An 18,588-nucleotide genomic window follows, 5' to 3' on the forward strand; every position below is an offset into this window, starting at 1 on the left:
TGTACAGCCGCCTGTGATTGCTCACAGAGAAGCCATGAGATTTTTAATGAACCCCCGTGTTCAGTCATTTCTAGAATTTGATATGGGAAGTATTGTAAGTGCAGTTTCATACCGTATGTCGCCCTTACATGTACAGATTTTGACCTATTTCTGTCCAGGTAAATCACTTTAAATTGGCCCATTGGTCTGATTGATCTGTCTCTGCTAGCTTTTTTGTCTCCCAATCACTATAATGTATTTCATTGTAGCATGTAATCAGGATCTCAAAGATAACTCAAAGAAAGTAACTTTAAAATAGGAAAAGTTTTATGTTATGAAGAACCTAAAAGAATTTGTTCTATCCAAACTAACTGGCTGTCTATACATACACAGTAGCTATAGGCTACCTAGTTTACCTGACTCCTCCATAAACATGCAAGCTCTGCTTTATTGAGCATGTGAGTCGCCCGCCAGGGCAGCGGGGTACTCGGCACTGGGTCCGGTTGCTATTAAAGGGGGTGTCAAGGTGGCTGCGACCCTGTCCGTGGCCCTGGGACTCACTGTAAAAGGGAAACGGTCTTTAAAGGGGAATTGTGATAAAGTCTGTTGTGACACCACCTGTGGTGTTCGTTTGGAGGAACGACGCTGCTTTAAAGGGGTCCTTTGGGGGATGTTGTTGCAGCAATGATGGTGACGCTTCCCACAGGTGAAGCGGGGTCCCCAGGGCTCCCTAGGTGTATGGCGATGATGGTGTATGCCGGTCAATGAGTAAAGGACACAGCGTTGCAGTCTTTACCTGGTTTACTGAAGATGTAACGGGCCACAGTCCAGGGTACCGGCAACAGGTACATTACGAGTCCAGGCAGCCCAGAAAAAAAGTGAAATCCCCTTGGCAAGTCAGGTTGGGAGCCTTCCACTTTGCACTCGCTATAAGTCCCTTGCTGCCTGAAATGTCCTAACAAGGTCATGGTTCTTTCCCCTGTCCTGGGACAGGTACCTGTATGGTAGGCAGCTTGGGCCGTTCCTTCTGGGGTCTCGGCACGGTGACTCTAGGCTCCAGAATGCTGCTGTACACCCATCAATGTTCATGTAGCCCAAACCTTAGAACCATATAGCCAGTTAGTTTAACCCAATAATAATCTATCCTGCTTATTCTGGCTGCTCTAAAAGGCCAGGCTAAAGTTCATAATACGGTTTGGACCAACCCATAAGAAATCCTGTGTAAAGCATCCAAATTGCGCCAAGTGGCCTATAACACACACAGGAGAGTCACATAATGATCCTCTTACCCAGTACTGGAGTCCACTGAACTGAGAAATGCCGCCCCATTGCCGGGGGCTACATGAACATTGATGGATCCTCTTGGCCATATTACTTATGTGTGATTCTTTGTCATTAACATAGTACTGGATGCCATTTCACGGTGTCCTTAGTTTGTATTTGATACTTATGTTTGTTTTTTACTGATTTTTCTAGTTCCTAATACATTTTGTATACGATTTTTAAACACTCCCTGTGTCCTCCTTTTTAAAAAATATTGTAGCATAAATAAAATGACAATTATCTGACTAACATTGAACATTGAAATTCAAGTGCTTGATCGTTTGATATCTGAAGCCTCATTCTTGGATATCCAATTCTATCTGTCTACAATGATCTTTGTTACAGGGAATTGTAAAGCGTTTCACACTGCTTATTTTAGGCAGGACGTGGTAATATTGGCCCCAGTAGGGTCTATAGTTTTGCCTATATACATATTATATAACATATTGATTGGCTGCAGTGCTTACGTGCCTCTCCTGTGGAGGAAGCAAGGGAACTTGGAACAGTTTTCTTGTTTTTTTTATAGTTTATAAACTAGTCTGGGTCGGAATTAACGAAAGGAATAAATCAGTGGACAACCTTATAGTTCACCTTTTTTTATTACTTATACACGTAATCAAATTGCCCAGTTTTTCATGTAGACTATTTGAAAAGAGGGACGCCGAGCCTTGTTAATGAGATTTTCTGTTATTTTGAATTGATTGCCAATTCAGTGTATGACTGGTGGACGCTTTCACGTGAGTTGCCTAGAAGATGCTGGGCCGGGATACTCAATTATTATTTTACTCATCATGAGTATTACAAGGGTCGGACCCCCATGAACTCTCAACGTAAAATCCTGGCAATCCCTTTCATGCCATTTTCTAGTAGTCCGGGTTCTGTTTTTTGTCATTACTTGTGTTTATTGCAGTTGATTACTTCCTTGCCAGAGTTGCTCTGTTTTCTTTTCTGCTAGAGGCTTTTATTGACCAGTATCTATGGCCTTCTCATCTGATCCTCCCTGTTATCAGGCCTCTGCTTTTTATCCTTTGTAGATAAGATGTGGGATTCTTTGGAGTTCTCCTAAACTTCAGTATTTATAACATTCCCTGCTGACAGTTTCTTTATGGTTCACTGATTTCAAGCTTTATCAGAGGGATTTCTGCCATAGCCCTGGGTCCAGACTTTCCACTGAATTAACACTCGATGTACTGTAGACAAGAACAACTCACAACAGTGCTGTCATTTCTCCAAACAGATGACTAATGTGACAACAGAATACTGCCTGGACGTCATACAGAAGTTTGAGGTTTCAGAGGAAAATAAGGAACAAAAGGTGCTAGGAATAGAAGGTAAGGCTTACATCTTACTGATCTGTACTGCCTGCTACTTTTCTGAAAATGGTAATAATAATCAGAATAAAATACTTCTTCTGTGAGCCAAAGCAGAGCCATTAATAAGCAGCAGCCCTATCTGTATTACATTAACACTATGTATTTCCACACGTTCCCTACTTTGGCCACTGTAAGGAAATGTATAGCAGTCCATTTCTTCCCGCAGTAAATTCATCCATTTGGTAGGTGTTTGCAGGCTCCAGACTTGCAGTGATCAGCATTCAGCATCTAAGTGGCTAACAGTATGGCGTATTGTCCTTGTATTTGCAGTTAAATCTGAGGCGGATTCACATTTTAAATAGTGTCTTTTGGATTATTCACATATAGAGGAGCCAGCCTGCATGTGTCTGCCCACCGCAATTACCACCAATTAAAGTGGATTTAAAAAATCCATATAAGAAAATATTCTGATCGTATAAACTTAGAGTTCCCATTGAAACAATGTAATGCCGCTTATGCAGTGGGGTAGCAATAGGGGCGGTTGCCCTGTGCACCAAAGGCTATGGTGCCATAAATTTACCATACTTTCCCCCAAACTGCCCTTAATGTCAAGTGATTGGCGCCTGCAAGCATCGCAACTACTGGGAATGGCGTAGCGAGTGTCCTGCCAAGCTGTTTTTACAGAGCACAACAGGCAAGATGAGTTTGACATTGGCTGCTGCACTCTGCATAGGCAGCAACCTACATTTCAAAGTCCACTATAATGAAGTCTGCTTTATAATCTCAGTCGCTGCCTATGCAGAGTGCAGCAGCCGATAACAAACTCATCTCCACTGCTATGCCCTGCAGAAACGTAAGATGAGCAGCAAATGAGTGAAGACAGAATTGAATCCGGTATAGTGGACATAATTCAATACTGTCTTCATTTATTGCTCAGAGGTACTTTTAGGTAAAGGATTTGTCTAGCCACAAATAACATTGGGGTTTGGGCTAAGGCTTTGGGTTAAGGACTAGAGTTAGACTTAAGGCTATAGGGTTAGAATTAGGCTTATAGATTAGGGGAATAAAATGGTTACAAAAAAATCCACAGCAAAATACAATAAACAAAAAGAAAAAGTATAGTGACATCTAAGGTTTTATTTTCAAAATGTTATTGAAAACGAAGAAGATCTAAGAGGACAAAGTGCAAGCTATAATCTATAATTATCTCCATATATTCCTCAAATGACTTGCTTGGAGGATGAGGGGTTCAGTAATGGACCGGCGAAAGGGTCTTGGGGAGTGCCAATAGTTCATAAGCTCGGAAGCACAAGAAATGCCTACCTAGGATGCTGGCAACCCACATTTTGAGTTTATGAATAGTTTTGACACAGAACTCTACATGAAGCTGCCCTTTACAGTAATAGTAGGTAATGTAGACAACTCTGGTCAGCTGCCTAGAACCAGGTAACCTAAACCGGGTTTGGTAATGGTATGAATAGACATCAAATATTGTCTTCAACTTTCCTGCTGAAATGGCCAACACGACCATATTATTGGTCTGTATTCCGACCAAACATCAGATCGCACCCCAACCAATGTTAGTCTATGGGGCCGTGCACATGTCCGATTGTTTTTGCTCTGGCAGAGTCCGTCCAAGGAAAAAATTGCTGCATGCCCAAGTTGGAGATGATACTCGAATCACTCTCGGCTTTGCAAGTCAATAAGTGCGTGGAAACCATCGAACTGTGCGCGGATCTCAGTGCAGTCTGATTTCCACAGACTGACAAAAAGGAGAAGATGGAAAACATTTTTCTCCATCTACTCCTCATCTGAGAGGATCGGATCACACTGTGATCAGAGTGTGATTAGCATAATCGGCCCGATTCTCTCGGATGAGAGCATATTCGCTGGTGTAGCCCCGGCCTTAGGAGGGTTCATTCTACTGGCAGATTCCCTTTAAAGTGGTTTTCCAGGTTTTGGATTTTTACTCCAAATCAGTATGGTTTTAGGATCTGGAAAGAGACAAGTTCTCAAATTAAATCTCACACTTGCATTAGGAGAGCACAGACACCTGTGCCAACCACTCAATCTGCCTTATTCTTGTGCTCATCGTCTTTATGATTCAACATTTTTAGCCAAATCATTGTAAGAATTGCTGTTTTCTAACCAAATCCGTTTGTTGAGAACATACAGTATGTACCAACCTAAGATCAGGAGGTAGGCTATAAGCATTAAAGGGGTTTCCTCCTTTCCACTTTTCGAATTAATTCCTTGTGGTCATGTTTAAACTGAGCAGTTTTTCACCCTTACTGGGTCTAGTGCTGCATCTCTGCCACTGCGCCAGTAATTCTGTACAGTTTGGGTTGTTGATGTTACTTCAACAACACTGCAGCCAATCACTGTGCTCAGCATCTCTGCGATCGTAGTCGGCACCAACATCTGAGCCCAGTGATTGGCTGCAGCTCTTTTGACGTGACCTCACTATTGCAGCCTGTACACAACCAACGGAACAGTAACGGAGATGCAGCACTGGACCTGGGGAAGGTAAGTAATGGATAATTTAATTATCTTTGACACAACCACACTGAGTTACTAAAAAAAAGTTGATAGAGGAAAATCTCTTTAAGAGCTACTCAATATTAAAGGGCTTGTTCAAGATTAGAAAAAAAATTGGACAATGTAATTTCTGTCAATGGGATGTGACAAGTAGAAAATAGTTGATCGCATCACAACCAGTGCTATAAATGCGTCTTCTTCATTTTTCCATCAATTAAAAAAGGGATGGTTATTGGAAAAGACCCAGATTGTGTTGAAACATCAATTTTTAAAAAAATATTTTTGTTTTGTTGGAAAAATAAAGTAGAAAAGCTTTTTTGCACCTGAAAATATTTTTTTCTGTCTTGGTCATGCAATGGAGTTCCTTAAAAGTCAATGAGACTAAACAACAATGCCGGACACAATCTATGGACGGATGTGGCACCTCCTGTGGGAAAAAAAGCTGACCCATTTCTTTAATCCAGGACAAGTTCTCGTTCAATTTAAGGGCTCGTTCTCACGCTGTGTTTTTATTATGGTTTTTCTGGCATTTTACAGTTTATTTTATATAGCAAACACCGTGAATGAAAAATGCTGCTTTTTTTCCTTTGCTGATATGAAACATCAGATCATTCTTTATAAATCTGCAGAATGTCAGTTCTTTCAGAATTTTTTTTTTTTAATAAATGGGGAAAAAACACATAGAAAACACATTTAAAAATACAAGACAAAAGCTTGTTCTGTACACCGCATTCTATTTTTTGCAGTAGAAAATCTGCGGCAAATACTCCGCGTGTGCACACTATGGATAAACAAATACCAAGAAGTGAGAGATTATAGATACATTTCTGCACAATAAATGATAAGAATTAGCGTAATAGAAGTAACGTTTTTTTCTAACTTCTTCCATAATGTAACCGTGCCTTAGCCTGATGTAACATTCTGCTGCTCCGAGCTAAATTGTGCCCATCTAGTAATCATGATTTGCCAGTGAAGCTGGGCGAGCAAGGCTGCCTGGGTACAATAGCTGTCGTGCAAAGTGCGAGGCTTGGTTTCAGCCGCAGAATGTTCTGGAACATTATATTAACTAATGAATTGGAAATGATTGTCTTATTTTCTTTGAATGCTACAGTAGTTGCAGAAGCCCTAAGGTTGTAAAAACAAGGTCACAGATGGTACGCTAATTCTGAAACTAACTTTATTCAACATTTGTGGCTGTATCCATTAGCACAAAACTAAAAAATAGGTCAAATCTCAGATGCTCCGTTCTTCTGACACTATACTGCTGTGATAACTGGCGATATAGACTTTCTCTTCCTGAATTTTTACATACTGATAATTATATGCGTACTTACTATAGGAGAACATAGAAGTGTGTTATGGTAAATATTTAATACTTTGATTATTATTTAGGCAATTAAATCTACCTATATATCTTTGATAATTTTGTACAGTGCCTTGCGAAAGTATTCGGCCCCCTGGAACTTTTCAACCTTTTCCCACATATCATGCTTCAAACATAAAGATACCAAATGTAAATTTTTGGTGAAGAATCAACAACAAGTGGAACACAACTGTGAAGTTGAACGAAATTTATTGGTTATTTTAAATTTTTGTGGAAATTCAAAAACTGAAAAGTGGGGCGTGCAATATTATTCGGCCCCTTTAACTTATTACTTTGTTGGGCCACCTTTTGCTGCGATTACAGCTGCAAGTCGCTTGGGGTACATCTCTATCAGTTTTGTACTTCGAGAGACTGAAATTCTTGCCCATTCTTCCTTGGCAAACAGCTCGAGCTCAGTGAGGTTTGATGGAGATTGTTTGTGAACAGCAGTTTTCAGCTCTTTCCACAGATTCTCGATTGGATTGAGGTCTGGACTTTGACTTGGCCATTCTAACACCTGGATACATTTACTTGTGAACCATTCCATTGTAGATTTTGCTTTATGTTTGGGATCATTGTCTTGTTGGAAGACAAATTTCAGTTTCAGTCTCAGGCCTTTTGCAGACTCCATTAGGTTTTCTTCAAGAATGGTCCTGTATTTGGCTCCATCCATCTTCCCATCATTTTTAACCATCTTCTCTGTCCCTGCTGAGGAAAAGCAGGCCCAAACCATGATGCTGCCACCACCATGTTTGACAGTGGGGATGGTGTGTTCAGGGTGATGAGCTGTGCTGCCTTTAGGCCAAACATATCGTTTGGCATTGTTGCCAAAAAGTTCAATTTTGGTTTAATCTGACCAGAGCACCTTCTTCCACAAGTTTGGTGTGTCTCCCAGGTGGCTTGTTGCAAGCTTTAAATTACACTTTTTATGGCTATCTTTGAGAAATGCCTTCCTTCTTGCCACTCTTCCATAAAGGCCTGATTTGAGCAGCGTGTGACTGATTGTTGTCCTATGGACAGACTGTCCCACCTCAGCTGTAGATCTCTGCAGTTCATCCAGAGTGATCATGGGCCTCTTTGCTGCATCTCTAATCAGTCTTCTCCTTGTTTGAGATGAAAGTTTAGAGGGACGGCCGGGTCTTGGTAGATTTGCAGTGGTATGATACTCCTTCCATTTCAATATGATCGCTTGCACAGTGCTCCTTGGGATGTTTAAAGTTTTGGAAATCATTTTGTATCCAAATCCGACTTGAAACTTCTCCACAACAGTATCACGGACCTGCCTGTTGTGTTCCTTGGTCTTCATGATGCTCTCTGTGCTTCAAACAGAACCCTGAGACTATCGCAGAGCAGGTGCATTTATACGGAGACTTGATTACACACAGGTGGATTATATTTATCATCATTAGGCATTTAGGACAACATTGGATCATTCAGAGATCCACAATGAACTTCCGGAGTGAGTTTGCTGCACTGAAAGTAAAGGGGCCGAATAATATTGCACACCCCACTTTTCAGTTTCTGAATTTCCACAAAAATTTAAAATAACCAATAAATTTTGTTCAACTTCACAATTGTGTTCCACTTGTTGTTGATTCTTCAACAAAAATTTACATTTGGTATCTTTACATTTGAAGCATGATATGTGGGAAAAGGTTGAAAAGTTCCAGGGGGCTGAATACTTTCCCAAGGCACTGTATTTTAATATTCGCCTTATAAGTGTTATTCATAAAAACAATAACATAGGACGTTATATCTTATATAAAGGTGTCTTTGTGTTAAGTTTCCTTTTTTTCTAAAAGTATAGTTGATTGGATAGAGGTAGTTTCAAGGACTTCTGCAGAATTCATAATTTATGACTTAGTTATTCCCAATTAAAATACTTTCTTTCCCAAATCAAAATATCTTCTTTCTTGGGTATTGTGAGACCATTCCCTTTTTCTTATCTCTGTGATTGTAATAAAAACTTGTGACTGGTCATCTGCGATTCAGACTAGCCGGGTCACTGACAGACACTGGTTGTGTGCCCTTGCCACCGATCGATGGATTCCTTGATTTGATCAGAACTGAAAAACGTGTGAAGCCTTTTGAGTTTCTGCTAAAACTTTCCATACAGATTTCCTCATCAATTTTTTTGGAATTTTTGGAACCTTTTCTTTAATTCTGCATAGTTCCACAAAGTGTCATTTATGGATAAGGTTTATTTGAGGAAAGAAAAACAAAACCCAACACTGTTTAATCCATATATTCAGTTAAAGAACAGCAACAATATCAATGACTAAACTTCTTTTCCATTCTTCTTAGTGGGGTGCTCATGGATTTCTACAAGCTCCATTGAGACTAATGGGACAGTCGCTGAAATTTCTGAAACAAATCTGCCACTTGTGAATGTAGCCTGAACATTTCATGTCGATATTCTACCTCAACCTTAGAAGACGTCTTAATCCCAAATCTTCTAAGCTGTACTATTAACCTGTCCTGAATTTAGTTTAACCCTAATACCAGATGTATTTTCAACTACCTCCATATATTGAATTTTACATTATTAGACAATTGTTTCCATTCTGCTTTAGCTTTTTGTGCCATCAATTACATTTTTATAGTGCATGCCTTAATTTTAAATGGAATATTTCAGTGAGATAAACGCCCTACCCTAAAACCATGTATTATGTCATACAGGTCTTTGAAATATGAATCCACTGACACCTTTACATCTTCTTTCTGTTGCTGCATTCCCAAATAATTGGCTTTTTATTACTATGCAAATGAGGCGTTAGGTGCTTTGGGTGTAGCAGAGCACATAACGAGTTTCTACTTCTCCAGGCTGTTTTCCTGCCTAGCACCAGACTCTAACTTGATGCAGGGTTGTGGAGTCAGTAAGCCAAATCTCCGACTCTGACTCCGACTCCTCAATTTCCATGAGACCGACTCCGACCACCAAAATGTGCTCCGGCTCAGATTCCACAGCCCCGCCAGGGCTGTGGAGTCGCTAAGCCAAACCTCCGACTCCTCAATTTCCATGACACCGACTCTGACTCCACGACTCCGACTCCATAGTCCTGGCTTGATTGCCTACTCACTGCCTGTGTGATGTTAGACATCAGGCAAGGAAATGAGACAGTGAGCTGTCAAGCTGAAGAGGATGGTGCTGAACAGAAAAACATCCTTGGGAAGCAATGCCCATAGCATTTACACCTTGTTCACATCAATGAAAATGTTCATTATTTGGATATGCAGCAACACATAGGAGATATAAAGGTGTTGATGATTTCCATTTCAAAGACCTGTGTGCCCTATATGTGATTTGGAGGGGAGATTGATCTTACTGACAGATTCCCTTGTTCTCCATAACTCATTTTACAAACAAAATCATTACCTATAGTCAAACACAAGTTTTTAGCAGCCTTCGTAGATGCCCCTGAAATGTTCCCACAGGCTGGGCTTTGTTGTAGACTGTGGATTTTACCGTGATATTATACTATAGATGAAAATTGCAGGTTCATGTCACCTAAGAAGACTAAAAAGTAAATTTATAAAGTTTAAAGACTATAAAAAAAATAATAGTTTGCATTTCTAAGTTTTCCCAATTCAAAAATAATTAAACAAAAAAATTGCTATTGTCGCTTCTGTAAAAGTAAAATGTATGAACAATTTTTTATTAAGTAACCCCATATGGTAAACATTCTAAAGAGAAAAAAAGAAAAAGGTCACAAATGCCATTTTTCAGTCACCGTACCTCCCTCCAAAAAATCTGATTGCCGATAGCTGCTACTGTGCAGACGCGGGCGGCGCCATCTTGGAGGAGGATTTTTTTTTCTTCTCTAGCCAGATGTTGGCACCTGCACAATAGCAGCTATCGGATCACCGCTATATACACCGATAGCTGCTACTGCGCAGCGGCCGCCATTCTCGAATAGATTTTTTTTTAAATAGCAGGATAACCTCAACCATAATAATTATACGCACATTACACATGAGAATATGCTGCAACGCCGGGGCCACGGCTGGCGCCTGGCTAGAAAAGGTTTTTTTTGTTTTCAGTATGTATATATAATATTTAGTGATGAGCGAGTATACTCGTTGCTCGGGTTTGGTTGGTTTTCCTTGCCACAGCTTCATGATTTACAGCTGATAGACAGCTTGATTACATGTGGGGATTCCCTAGCAAGCAGGCAACCCCCACATGTACTCAGGCTGGCTAGTAGCTGTAAATCATGCAGCTGTCAACAAAAACTAAATCTCCAAGCAGTCACAAATACTCGGAGACCACCCGAGCGTGCTCGGGAAAACCTGAGCAACGAGTATACTAGCTCATCACTAATAATATTCATTATGTAAACTAGGGGGCAGGCCAGTGAGGGATCAGTGACCTGTTAGCAGTCTGCATTATGAATACCTAAGCAGAGCCCCACAGGCCGCCCCTGAGCATGGGAATATCATTAACACAAAACTGAAAATAAAGATTAAACAACAACCACAAGATGGATTTAATCAACCAAGGTAACATTGTAATCAGTATAACGGCGCTGAACTGACACGGTCTGTAGGTTGCTGTGCACAATCCTGCTGACAGGTTCCCTTTCAAAGAAATAACCTATCCTTTCTTTGCTCTGTATTCTTGAAAGTAGAGTGTAAAAGATGATAATGGCGCCACAAAAACATCTGAAAAGTCTCTGAAAACTGGCTTTAGTAAAGCCATTGTTCTCTTGAAGTAGCTTTATCTTAAAAACCCCGGCAGGTTCGTCGGTCTCTAAAAGACCCCATGTGCACATTCCCTTGGAGAGTGTCTTGATGAGTTTTTCGTAACATAAAGTGGTTTTGAAAAGTTTTTCAACCTTTTTTGCAAATTTTTTTTTAAATGACATGCACTTTCTTTTATCAAAAACTGAAGTGAAAGAGAAACGCTCAAAACAATGAACATATGACTAGAATGTCATTTTACAAAAGAAATGCAGAGAGAGTCTTTCATGCTGCTTTTATGTCATTTTTTGGGCACCGATAGAAGCCTTAATGAATATTTATAGCTCTCAAGTTCTTAATCCATGACTGAGGACAGGGTTATGGGCAGAAATGCGTGGGCTCCTGTGTGATGGTTGTGCACGCTCATGTTATAGCAGTGTTCACTTCGGTAGGTGCCAGTGGCACTCCTTACCTTTCATCGCTGTAGGATGGCTACTCCGAAGCAGAATAGCTGCCCGCTGTGCCGCGTTGTGATGGCGCACTTTTCTGCCACACACTGTACTCGCGCTCCTTGCTCTTTTACTTTATCAGCAGGTCTTTGCTTTGTATGCTTGTAATTTAGGATCATTGTGTTTCTAACCAAAGTGCTTTGTTTTGTTTCTCCCTAAAGGTTTTACCAGATTCATGAGAGGCCCAACAGGCGACATATTTAACCCTTTGCATTGTGAAATTTACCAGGATATGGAGCAGCCTCTGTGCAATTATTACATTGCATCATCTCATAATACTTACTTAACTGGGGACCAACTTCTGTCTCAGTCCAAGGTGGATATGTATGCCTGGGTGTTACAAGATGGCTGCCGATGTATAGAAGGTATGTAAGTGGCACAGTCCCAACTTCACTGCATTATTCTTGTTTCATGGCATGTGACATTAGGCTAATGTGTATGGAGACTCCCTGATGCTTTTTCTATAAGGAAAGTACGATTCTGTATTTTCTCTTATTTTCTTGAGATAAACAGAAACAATTATGTCAATCCATTGTCTATGAAACTGAGGTGTCCATGGGCAAGAGAAATCTGAAGGTAGATCCACACAATTTTTGTGGGATTTCCTTACAATACAGCAGGTTGGACACTGACGCTACAGTCCCCGGTACACTTTAGATAGCCATTGCCTGAATGATGGTTCTGCCGATCATTTGCCTGGCAACTATCTCGCCCAGCTCATTCGTACACAGGAGCCACTGATCTGCCGAGCACTCCTATCTTCTCTATCACAGAGCTGCTGCCATAGTCCTCTGGTGGAGCCGCAATCCAGAACTGGACATGCTGGATCCTGAAGGCTACGTTCACATGATGAGTTTTTGGTGCGTTTTTGATATTGCTTATTTTTGCTTCTTCAACACACGCAGCGTCTTACAGTTCCAGCAAAGTGGATGGGATGTAGAGAAATCTCATGACCATTTTGCTTCTTTTTAACTCCGCGTAAACTGACTGGTTTGTGTTTCATATCTGCAGCATATCAATTTCTCTTGTCGGTTCTGTCCAGAATTTCCCCATAGACTTGTGTTAGGTGCCGAAATTCCACAGGTAAAAAACCCACAATTGCATCAAAAACACACAAAATCTGTACCTACGTATGTCAATAAAGTTTTGTCAAAGTCAAATACCAGGAAGCATCAAAAACATGGCAGCTTTATTTAAAGTATGACACACCAAAAAGAGACAAAAACCACACTGTCAAAAACACAATAAAAACGCATGTTAAAAAATGCAATGAAAATTGCAAGTAACCTAATTTGAATAATAGGTGCAGAAATTCGGCAACAACAAAAACTCAACAAAATCTAATAATGTCTGGGATCCCATACACATTAAGTTGTTGGCCAAACTCGTCGATATCTGCAGGTTTGGTAGATATTAGTCTAACGTGTATGGGGTGTTTAGAATTTTAATTTTTTGTTGTAGATTTTATAAATTATATTGAACTCCAGTGCATACAATAGAGCGTAAAGGTAAATATATGAAGTAGGAAATGTAGCAGTCTGATGTATAGCCAACATATATCACGTATCTGTGACTACCTATATGTAAAGAACAGACAAGTGCATTTTGGAAACTTATTTTATTATTACTTGTGTGATTAAATATTGCATCCAGTGTTGGGCTGGGGAGCCAAGGACCGACCAGTAACCTCAGCTCCAGGGCCCCACTTTACACAAATTCTGTATTAATAAACTGGGCTGATTGTTAAACAAGTAAGATGTTGCCTTTGTCTGTATATAGTGATTCAAGTATATAGTGCCAAGTATTGCTCATGTAAGAGGGTGGACAGGGGCCCTCCGGAGGATTCCCCTGTTCTCCTGTAGGCCAGGCAAAGCCTGGTTGCTTCCATGGCTTCATTCAAGGACTGGTTAATTGCTTTATAAGTTACTCATTTGGTTTCACTAATGAATCTTAGTAATGCTGCAATTCTGCTTCTAATTTTGTTTGGCTGAAGTACGGTAATACAGCTGTACGAATCACTTTGCAATACAGCAGGGTAATTGTCAGTTATTAAGATTTTCTATTGATAATAAGGTATAAGTATTACACAAGGCAATTAACAGAAATGAAGCTTTATCATTTACAGCAATCCAGATATCAATAAAAAATTAATACTGCATACAGTATATCTTAGTACAAATGACTGGTATCGGCAGTGCATAAATTCAGATCCCATTTATTCTGGAAGCACCTGTCATCAATCCTGAGGTGTCCATACACCATAGATCTCTAGATCGTAGGCAGGCAGACACCTCTGGCAGCAGATTATGTGAACATTCAACCTGCCCAATGCTTTACTGTCCAATCATGGAGCGAGTGAATAGTTGGTGTCTCTATAAAATTGGTGGGTTTGGACAAATTTTCCCTAATGTAATTAGGGGTCTTTAGATATTTGTCATCTGAAAGCCATTCCCCCCCCCCCCCCCCCCCATTGCGATCATGTTTTGTCAGTAAGGAGTGGGGAATAAGCCGCCACCAGACATCTTTGGCAAAGCCTTACCACCCCAGTTAAAACCAAAGTGTCTGATCTTTCCCCCCACTCGTTAGTAGTGAGTTGAGATAGTCAGTCCTATGGCTTGGCCACATTTACTGTAATAAGTATGGAGACCTCTATGAAGGTGAGAGCGGCAGAATGCTTATTGGGCAAGGAAAACTAGACTAAAAGGTTTGTGTTGTTTTTTGGTTGAGTACAGGACTTCACTTACTCAGCATTTACAAAAGCTATTGTGTCTTTCATTGGAAAAAAAGAAGCACTAAGGCTGGTTTCACATTTGCGTTGGGCAGAGCTGCGGAGGGCTGCGTACTTCCTCGTACTTCCTCCATTAAGCCCCGCCCTCTGCCACACCTCTTCCATTCAGCTCCGCCTCTGTCTGCATGCGTCCTGCGTACCTATCTTTAACATTGGGTACGCAGGCCATGCGGATGTATGCAGATGTCGTTTTGACGCGCCAGATGACCGCAACAAAATGCAACATGTTGCGTTCGGCGCAGCATCAACGATGCATGTGGACGCATCCGCATACATCCGCATGGCCTGCGTACCCAATGTTAAAGATAGGTACGTAGGACGCATGCGGAAGTAGGCGGGGCTTAACGGAGGACTTTCCTAGCCCTCCGCAAAGCCCCCGAACGCTAATATGAACTTGCCCTAAGTGTTGTGGGGTTTTTTGCAAGATGCCCACAGTGTCCATTACAATTGGGAAAAAAGTGGGTGTTTTGTTGTTGCCAGATGGACATCAAACAAATACTGTTTAGACAAACTTCTGGTCCATTGATTTTTCTAGATATACGTCCAGCGTACTTGTTGGGAGATTATCCGTGCATTTACACTGCCTTTATTTAAATTTTATCTGACATTTCTGATAAATGTGTCACTGTGCAGCTGCTTATCTCGCATACGGTTTGGGATATGATTGTAAAATGCAGTGTTCTTATATTATTTCCAAGCCTTTGATTTTATTAATTCTGAAATAAATTTTTCCGTCTCTCACGCTTCAGTTCACCAGTCTGATATTCTTCAGAGGTTTTGTTAAGCAATGTCAATGCTATTTGAAAAGAGTATAGTATCTCCCCTTCCCAACTCAATGAAACAAACCAGATAGAAAATGCTCGCACTGGAGTATATGTGGTAAATCGGGGCCAGGGCTGCACGGATTGATTCCTAATAATTTTTTCAACATACTTTGCAAAAAGTAAATTAAAGCTTCATCTTTGAAGCAACATTTAAAAATGATATCAGTATATTGTATTATTAGTAATTGTTTATAATGTTGTTTTTTGGAATTTCTCCCTTTAGAATTGGGAGTACAGAAGGATATAGTAGACTAGGCACAATGGGGCTTATTTATTAATACAAATAGTTGGACAGTGCAAACTTAAAGGGCTCCTGTCAGCAGTATTGTGCCCAGTAACCTACAGACAGTGTCAGGTCGGCGCTGTTACACTGATTACCATGATACCTGGTGATGAAATCCGTCTTGTGGTTGTTGTTTAATCTTTATATTCACTTTTGAGTTATTGATTTGCTCGTGCCCCGGTGCTGCCTGTATGGGGGTCTTCATGTGGTGCTCTGATTAGCTACTCATATGTGTGGCTTCTGACAGGTCACTGATCCCTCACTGACCTGCCCCCCAGTTTACAGAATGAATATTATAGATATCTTTAAAAAAAAAAAAAGACCCTCCTGCAGGCAGGTGCCAGTGGTGGCGCCTGCGCTGCAGCATGATCGCAAATGTAATGAATTATATACACAATTGTTTGATGTCATACCGAATTACCAAAAAAAAATTCTTTTGAAAATGGTGCCAGCCGCGTCTGCGCAGTAGGAAAAAAAAAATTATTCTCCAAGATGGCGCCGCCAGCACAGTAGCAGCTATCGGATCACTGAGGTAGGCCCCATTTTCAAACTGATTTTTTTGGAACTTCAGGATTACATTGGACAAATGTGTATACAATTCACTACATATGCGATCATGCTGCAGTGCAGGCACCTGCCTGCAGAAGGGTTTTTTCCAACCTGTCAGAAGCCATACTGGGGAATACCTAATCAGAGCACCACATAAAGACCCCCACAGGCCGCCCCAGGGCACGAGCATATCATTAACTCAAAACTGAAAATAAAGATTAAGCAACAAACACAAGACGGATTTCATCAACCAAGGTATAATTTTATTCAGTATAACGGCGCGGACTTGACACTCACTGTAGGTTACTGTGCAGAATTCTGCTGACAGGTTCCCTTTAAGGGGGGTTCCCACAAACAAAGTACATTTTAATCAATAGATCTTGGAGCAAAAATAAATTCCACAATTGGATAATTGAGATAATCTTATAAATGTGCCCTTGCTGTGTAGTAATGGTGTCATGGCTGTGTCTGACCATAAAGGAAAATGGTCTGATTATACCACAGCTCCTGGCCAAGGTGGGGGAAGCATAAGAGAGCATACAGACGTTATAGCATGGGATCATAGCTCTGGCTTTTTGTGGAGTAAAAACATGTTAAGAAAGAAGCAGCAAAAATTTTACCTCACACAACGAATCAGCTGCCATCCCATGCTATCCTGTCTTATTTTTATTTCAAGATCTATTGATTGAAATGTGAAAACCCTTTTATGTTCTGCTTACACTGTAAGATAATCATGATGTAGAGTGCCGAAGAACATTCATTTCATTATAATCTTGTAGTCAATCACCAGATGAGTGAGCAAAACGAGTGAAGTGATCTTTTAGGCTTCACAAAGGATCTTAGTCTCGGCAGCACATCACCTGTGTAACCAGGATTGGTGCTGCCAAAAACACTGGCAACCTATGTGCACTGACCAACCTATTATAGAGCATTCATTGCGCCTCTGATGTCTGGTCACCCTGTGTAAACCGGCTATTACACGATCCCTGATCAGTGGCCCGTGTAAACAAACCCTTAGACAAGACAGTCTTAAAATGCTCAAAATTAATCAGTCATTTGTTCTGTTTGACAAATAAGTCTAATTTTAAGACTGTCTAGTCTGTTTACACTGTGTCTTAATCGGTTTACTTAGTGCCACAAAGTTTGGGCATAGTTGTACACATTGGGCGACACCCCTTTTCTCATAAGCCTCACCACTTTTCAATGAGACCACACTCACTCATAGGGTAAGTCCTAAAAAGTGTCTAAAACACAAAATAAACATGATTTAAGTCAATAAGACAGGGCTGTTTTTGTCTTTGTCATTAAAGACAGAATTTGTGCTCCTTTAGCTTGATAGATATGTCCCATGGTTCACTGCTGCCCGGTTTGTGTCCATGTTATTGCCCTTAGAGTTTTGGGCTATAGTCAATCAGTTACTAATGTGCATCTATCTTGTTACTTATCTTACCTACAGCTTAACTTCGTCTTCCCTTCTCTTCTTTTTCAACAGTTGACTGTTGGGATGGCCCAGATGGTGAGCCTGTTGTGCACCATGGATACACTCTCACCTCAAAAATCCCCTTTAAAGATGTCGTGGAGACCATCAACAAGCATGCATTTGTTAAAAATGAGTATGTTACTTCTGTACAATTTATGTAAATATAGCTTACATTCAGAAATTCTTATAGAATGCAATTTTGAAAAGCAATATATTTTTTTAAGGCAAATTCTAGAGTCTTGATAAAGAACAGTTCTAAAAACACCAACTAAAGCAAAATGTCTAGACTAGTCTCACAAGATATTACAGTTAAGTCCATATATATTTGGACAGAGACAACATTTTTCTAATTTTGGTTATAGACATTACCACAATGAATTTTAAACAAAACAATTCAGATGCAGTTGAAGTTCAGACTTTCAACTTTCATTTGAGGGTATCCACATTAAAATTGGATGAAGGGTTTAGGAGTTTCAGCTCCATAACATGTGCCACCCTGTTTTTAAAGGGACCAAAAGTAATTGGACAATTGACTCCAAGGCTATTTCATGGACAGGTGTAGGCAAGCCCTTCGTTATGTCATTCTCAATTAAGCAGATAAAAGGTCTTGAGTTGATTTGAGGTGTGGTGCTTGCATTTGGAAGGTTTTGCTGTGAAGTAAACATGCAGTCAAAGGAGCTCTCCATGCAGGTGAAACAAGCCATCCTTATGCTGCGAAAACAGAAAAAACCCATCCGAGAAATTGCTACAATATTAGGAGTGGCAAAATCTACAGTTTGGTACATCCTGAGAAAGAAAGAAAGCACTGGTGAACTCATCAATGCAAAAAGACCTGGGCGCCCACGGAAGACAACAGTGGTGGATGATTGCAGAATAATCTCCATGGTGAAGAGAAACCCCTTCACAACAGCCAACCAAGTGACCAACACTCTCTCCAGGAGGTCGGCGTATCAATATCC

General features: G+C 40.5%; 1 protein-coding gene across 10 annotated transcripts in view; it reads left to right on the forward strand.

Annotated features, from left to right (window-relative positions):
* Positions 1–18,588, forward strand: part of PLCH1 (phospholipase C eta 1) — a 366,784-nt gene that overhangs the window by 275,944 nt on the left and 72,252 nt on the right. For all 10 annotated transcript variants that reach the window (XM_077290709.1, XM_077290705.1, XM_077290712.1 and 7 more), the window contains 3 exons: positions 2,540–2,633; positions 11,867–12,070; positions 17,642–17,762. In XM_077290709.1, coding sequence (XP_077146824.1) covers positions 2,540–2,633; positions 11,867–12,070; positions 17,642–17,762 — 419 coding nt within the window. The remainder of the gene's footprint in view (positions 1–2,539; positions 2,634–11,866; positions 12,071–17,641; positions 17,763–18,588) is intronic.

Source organism: Ranitomeya variabilis, chromosome 2, assembly GCF_051348905.1.
Source record: "Ranitomeya variabilis isolate aRanVar5 chromosome 2, aRanVar5.hap1, whole genome shotgun sequence".
Lineage (NCBI taxonomy): Eukaryota > Metazoa > Chordata > Amphibia > Anura > Dendrobatidae > Ranitomeya > Ranitomeya variabilis.